Here is a 6,810-nt window from a genome sequence, read left to right as displayed (position 1 = left end):
TAAATAAGCCTACTGCAAATTCAGCATCAAAATGTGACCAATGCATCACAACTTTAATGTCTTATTTATCCGTGTTCAACAAGCATTAGAAATGTTAAACATTTATTTATTTATTTTAAGGAATTACAAATTGTAATGTTTGAATCATCTAAAGTGTCAGTTATTCGATCTTTTATTTTTAAACACAGTTTCTCCCACAAACTTGAATTAACCTTTCTTATTCCACATTCAACAAAAGTTTAAATTTAAATTTGAAACACCTGATTTATTCTAAGTTCGAATTTGAAATGTAAACGTTTATTCCATGTTCGATGAAAGTTAGTAATGTAGCCTACGTTTAATTACACATCCGAGACACCCCAGCTCCATTCGATGTATCCCATTCAAAATCGTCCGCTACACAATGCGAGTGGTAAATAATCCCATTCCCCTCCCAACCACTCCCATCATCCGCACGGGCTCCAATCCGCGCTCACTCGCTCTCTACAGTGCGTGCGCTGATGCCGCAGCTCCATCTCTCTCTCTCTCTCTCTCTGAGCGATAATAACACAGCACAGTCATGGCGACAGTGACAGTCCAACCGCTCACCCTGGAGCGAGGTGAGTACTGACAAACCACGTCCATTCAGTCCTCGCTGCTGGAGGGAACTTTAAGCTTTGGCGCTATTGGTTTCTTGGATTTTGGCGTTGTTGGACTTGGCTCATGGGCTTTTGATGTTTTGGTGATGTTGCCATCTCGGTTCGGTTTGTGTCCGTCAAGTATGATGATGATGATGAACAGAACATGCTCTGTGATTCAGGATCCATCAGTGTGCGTTATAATAATGGGATATGTATTCGGTTTATTTTTAATAAAGCATAAGGCGCTCATTTTATACATGCTCAAAGCAACGATCCGTATTTTCTTTATTTCGTCCTTATTTCACTTTACAGAAGATTCTACAACTTCTCCGTGTGCAAAACTGAATTTGAACCGGAGCTGTTTTATAGGCTATACTTTAATAAAATAAAACCGGATTAGATTACAAAGAAGCGCTCGAATAATCTACTGTACGCGCGATGCGTCCTACGGTCTCACATTACATTATGAAAAAAAGAAATATGTCACAACGTGACTCAAGTCATGTGAACAGAAGCTTGCCTTTTTGACATTATCATGGCAGTCCGCTTAATTTATTATCAGCGGTCAGTGTCCACTATCTGAACTGTCAGAGCAGCCTGAAGAGACGGTGAGTGCAACAATATGGGCCGTTGTGCGCTTAAATCACCAACAAATGAATTGCGTTTCATTTACAAGGCTATATACGATTATATAGCAGGTCAAACAGTAGCCTATGGCACTAAAGCCATTGCAATCGTCACTCAAGCAAAGCGATGGAGATATTTATAGAGAAATGAGATGCCTCTGGTCTCTTGCATGTGCGCGCGACGCGCTGTGGATATGTGGAAACTGTATATTGCAACTAGTAGCGATGTCCGATTGGTGAACGAATTGTTGTGTTGAGTCGGGTCTTTAAAACGAATCAGTTGAACCGACTCACATACGGCGTGAACCGATAAAATATGTTTAATAGAGCGGACATTAAGTAGTAATAGCCAAAAATGTAACAAATAAAACGTAGCCCACTGTTTATGAATTGATTATATGACAGTTTTATTGTCGTACAGAACGTGTTGTTGAAATGTGCATGCGCTTTTTAACGTGTGAATTTGTTTATTGTTAATGCAAATTATATTTAGATTCTAAATAATTATTTATTATGAGCTGAATCAAGTCTGTCTACATAATATGGCTTTATTTTAGCATTTTCATGTCAAGGTGTCAAGGACATAAAGTAATTGCCGGATAAATTTTTGCTGAAACTTTATTCGAAATGAATTGTTCATGAAAAAGAACCAGTTCATGAAAATTTATCTGTCTTCCCATCACTAAAAATTAGACTTATTATAAATAAAGACACTGTTTACACTGTACAAGCAATGCAATCATGACATCAGCAACCCATTAAACCAATCAGGAACTCTCTAGGTTTATCGCGTTAATCAATATGGTTTGATTTGTTTTCTCTGTATGTTGTCCAACATAATAGATCAAGTACTTAGAAATAACAGGAATCCTTTGGATTACATTGTTGTATTGCATTAAAATGTGTTCTTGATGGTCAAGAATCATATAAAGGGTTCCTATAGGGTTTTGTTTTTGTAGATTTAGTATGGTATATGGTGACAGGGGCCAGGGCAGGTGTCAAAAATGTCCACCTACATTAGGCTTCTAATGCTCAGTAGTTCTTCTTCATTCTTATTATTTAAACAGAACCTCCAGAAACAATTAAATTTAAGTGGAAACTGATTTATTTTGGTGACATATTTTGAGCATTGCCAGAAACCCAAGGTAGTTGTTATGCTTAATGATAGCACATTTAAACAGACAGCTTTATGACAGTAGAGATCCAAAACAGGCACAGGCCTCACATTATTCAACATCTCGACCAATAAGACTGCTGTGCTTGAGGTTATACAGGGAAAGTGTAGAGCAGGGATAGTAGATTATAATTTGATCACTGAGAAATAACCTTGTGTCTGCCTTCGTTTTGGGTGCGGACGGTTAACTGAACATTGTTATACTTTCCTGCTATTGTATTCAAATACCAGATGTTCAAAGATAAGAACAGCTCTCTGTGTGAGTTTTTGTGTAATCCAAGACATATATGAAGGTGTCACTAATGTACAGTATGGAACTACTGATCTAGTAAACTAAAAAAATCAATACTTAATCGACATTTGTACAGTATAGACTCATGGAAGAAACTCCAACCAAGATCTTCGATAAGGATGGAATGCTTGTGTTTTGAAAACAGAACTGTACTAGAGTTATTCAGAAGGAGAGATTTAAATCAGGGAATATTAGGATTTTGGAGTAGTGAAACTTGAGAATGACCACTGACCGCAGTGCTGCTCTGGCTTTACTTCATTCAAGGGATGGACGGGCCTTAAGGAGCTCCGCAAATTTTCTCAGTGGGTCAGTGGGCCAGCTGTCGAAACCAAATTTAGATACAAGGAAGATGTATAAAAGATTAGAAGAGAGAAATTTTTTTGACAAAAGTATTGGCACATTTTTAGACTACTGAAAAAAAAAAAACTCTCCCCTTTCCCTCTAAAACCTCACTTATCGGGCATATGCTACTCTGTATAATGCCTGAACTTCGTATCTTGAGCACTTCTTGCGTTGTTTTTGTTTTTGTTTTTGCCTCTTCATGATGACTCGCTTAATCTAGTCCTAATTTGTAAGTCGCTTTGGATAAAAGCGTCTGCTAAATGACTAAATGTAAATGTAAAATGTAAATGTACTGCTGCATCTGACTTCCATATAGTATGCGAAAAACAGTACTCCAAAAGAGTAGTATGTCAAAATTTGGAAGACAGTAGGCGAAAAGTACGCGGATGACCTATTATTTCCGCTGAGGTTCTGGAGTGTGCAGTGAAGAGGAGAATGGCAGTGAAGCAATGCAACTGATGCTGTAGGTCACATGACAAGGCCAACATGGCAGGTGTAGTACATCTGGTTTGCATTCATTTCGCCAAATGTAGTGCCTACTCAGACTCTTTCCAATCTAGTTTTTTTTTTTTTCAACTAGCCCTTCAATCCTGTGGAAACATACATTATGGTTCTTTTGAACTGTGCCAGACGATTCTACATCTCTGTTTTCTGGTTTAAAAAAAAAAATGTATGCATTTGGCAGACGCTTTTATCCAAAGCGATAAACATTGGATTCAAGTTTTCAGTTTGAGCATTCCCTGGGAATCGAACCCATGACCTTGGTGTTGCTGACACTAAAACATTTAAGGATTCACTCCTGCATTTAAATACAGATGTCACTCCCAAAACGTTGCCTTCTCTATGGGGCACAGGGAGACTTTCTGCACAAATCCCTCGTGTTATGCTAATATTGGTGTACAGTACAAGGCAAGTTAATCAAATCAGTAAAATCACAAACATAAATGCAATTAAATATGCCTCCGAATCTTAGTTTATTGAAAATGTCAGTATAATCATATGGGATTCAAACATGGTTCTCTATGATTAGCATTGCATGACATATTCCTCTCAAACTAATTGCTTTTCCTCTGCAATGTAAAAGCAATATTTCTGAACTACACTACAGGAGGTGATAGTTTGTATCAGGCTAACAGAGGTTTCGGGCTGTTTTCAGGGCATATTCCATCCCTGCTTCAGTCTACTAATGCTTTACGCTTCCACAAAATGGATTTCTTTATTTTCAAGATCTTGGAATACTTACTTATGTCATATTGATTTTGGTCTGAAGTACTTCAAGTTATTCAAAAAGACAAAATTCTTCCAAGGACTTTGCTAAATGAAACAAGAAGTGTTCCTCTTTGACACGCTAGAATTTGATCAAATTTATTTTGGAAGTATTTCAGCGAATATTGACAATATCAAGAGAGCTGTCAAAGTATTCACTAGTTCAAAAGCTTTCAATACAATTTCCAACCATAGTATGGTTATACAAAATATGGGATAAAACAGCAGTAATATAATCTTTCCTTTAGGCGAAATTGATTCTGAACATTTTCTGTCCACTTTAGTCCATCCATTCGAAGATAAAAGCCCAGACCAGACTGAGATCAAGATCAAGGGATTATATCTAAGACTATTTTTATCCGAACAGAACCGTCTGTGTCACCAGTAATTGTGTGCATGAAAAAGAAAGGGTCTAGAAAGACAGACAGTGGTATCAGTCCGACATCAGCGGATAGACGCTCTGTGAGGTCATTTGTGCGGATTTCTGTCTCAGCTATTATGCTGCAAGGTGATTTATGTGCCCTTTGCAGTCGGGAATGTCACAGTTGGGCCAATTACTGATAATTCACCGGGTTTGATAAAGTGAGGTCCTGGGATATGAGTTGGACACCAGATGTGGCTACTGCTTTGTGCCTGCACTAACTCCTGCTGTTTTGGCAGGCCTGCTGTCCGAAGAGCAGCGTTTTCTTCAGGCTTGCCTGACCCGTAAAGGATGGCCGTCTGAATCTGGAAAGAAGCAGATGGCTAGCACTCTCTCAGGAAATTAATTCTGGCATATAAAATGAGGAAGACAATGCACTCCTCAGGAAAATAGTTCTGTAAAAACATAGACTGGAAGTGTCTTGGCTGGCCATGTTGTCAGTCTAGAAGCACGTCGATTTTTTATCCACTCTAGCTATAAATTAATGTATAGTATGAGGCAACCACGAAGTGTAATGTAATGAATGACAAGGGGATTATTAGAAAAATAGCTTAAAGTCAAAATGAAATGTACCTTTTTCCTTACTGAATAGATGTTTATGGTTTTACTACCATCAAAACGTAATAACTTGAACCGTCTCTGAAACAAGATTCCTTTTGACTATTAAAGTTCTGTTCGGTGTGGAAAACCGATGCGATGAACATAATTTGAATGAACGCCTGTTAATGATAAAATTCTCTTATCATTCACTCACCATCTCTCAAAAACAATCCATCTCTGTGAATCCATATAATGCAAGTAAATGTGTGCCCAAAAGTTGACACTCGAGAAACCACACAAAGTGATCACAATGGTAATCCATACGAACCAAGTAGATGAATCAATGTCTTCTGAAGCTAAACAATAGGTTTGTGTGTGTGTGTGTGTGTGTGTGTGTGTAAGAATTATTTTTAACTATAAACCATAATTTCCAGGCAACTGTCATACGTGTACGTTCATGAGAGCATTGTGAAGCGCCATGCCAGCACATTTTGAAGCGTGATTCAAGCGATGGCCGGAAAATAAAATAAGTTTTAAATATGACTATTTTCTATACACACCTATATTTTCATTTCAGAAGACATTGATTCATCACCTGGGGGTCGTATGGATTACCATTATGATCACTTAGTGTAGTTTTTAAAACATCAAGTTTTGGGATACAATCCACTTGAATTATATAGAAATATATGGATTTTGTTTTTTATCTATGTTTGTGTTCATCTGAAGAAAAAGTAATATACATCTGGGATGCTGGAAGGTGAATAAATGATGAGAAAATGTTCACTTGAGTAGAGTATACCTAGAGTATAAGACCAAGTTGGAACGTGGTGTGGATGTTCCAATCAATTCCTGATGTATAAAATCAAGTCTAGTCCCAAGTTATTTTTGAATATCCCGTTTCACTACGAAATACACCCCATTACAAAAGTAAAATTAGCATTTTATGCTGACATTAAACCAAATCAATATCCTTTTATGCATAATCTTAAGTAAACCTGTGTTATTCCAAACTTCAGATTGTCTTGTTTGGTGCAGCTAGGCCCTTTTTTTTTTCATGTTACACTGCGTTCAATTTAAGTAAAAAAATAACACGTAAAGAAGAAAAAAACTGGCTCCTATTAACTTTGCAGGTGTTCAGTTGTCAACAAGGATGTCTCTTGGCACACTGCACTTATAAACAATGCTATGCAATGCTAACATTTGCAGGTGTCTAATGATCAACAGACATGTTCATTTACCCTGTTTTACACAGGTTCCTCTGCAAACTTGCTAAACAGGTTTTATATTGATGTACTGTAAAGAGGGAATTTTGAGTCATTATATTATTAACTGTGTAAATCTCTGTGACAACTAACCAGGGACGACGGACTAGGGCCGCAAATTAGCTTGCTGCGTTCCATTTACCTCAGAGGAGGGATGTCGTAGCTGGGAATGATGTCACACCCGAGTTGACCGCATTCCAGTAAACAGGCCAGAAAACTAAGATGGACCTGTCCAGGCAAACATTTGTTGTGTTTGGTCTTTTG

At 37.7% G+C, this 6,810-nt stretch overlaps 1 protein-coding gene across 2 annotated transcripts in view; it reads left to right on the top strand.

Moving 5' to 3' along the window:
• The first annotated feature begins 502 nt into the window (after nucleotides 1-502).
• Nucleotides 503-6,810, top strand: part of lin7a (lin-7 homolog A (C. elegans)) — a 42,407-nt gene continuing 36,099 nt past the window's right edge. For both annotated transcript variants that reach the window (XM_081363204.1, XM_081363205.1), the window contains exon 1: nucleotides 503-599. In XM_081363204.1, the coding sequence (XP_081219330.1) occupies nucleotides 560-599 (40 nt within the window). In that variant the 5' untranslated portion in view covers nucleotides 503-559. The remainder of the gene's footprint in view (nucleotides 600-6,810) is intronic.

This window comes from Scardinius erythrophthalmus (genome assembly GCF_964197995.2).
Source record: "Scardinius erythrophthalmus genome assembly, chromosome: 4".
NCBI classification, from domain to species: domain Eukaryota; kingdom Metazoa; phylum Chordata; class Actinopteri; order Cypriniformes; family Leuciscidae; genus Scardinius; species Scardinius erythrophthalmus.
The sequence above is the reverse complement of the archived record's forward strand: the minus strand, read 5'-3'. Positions and strand labels throughout refer to the sequence as shown.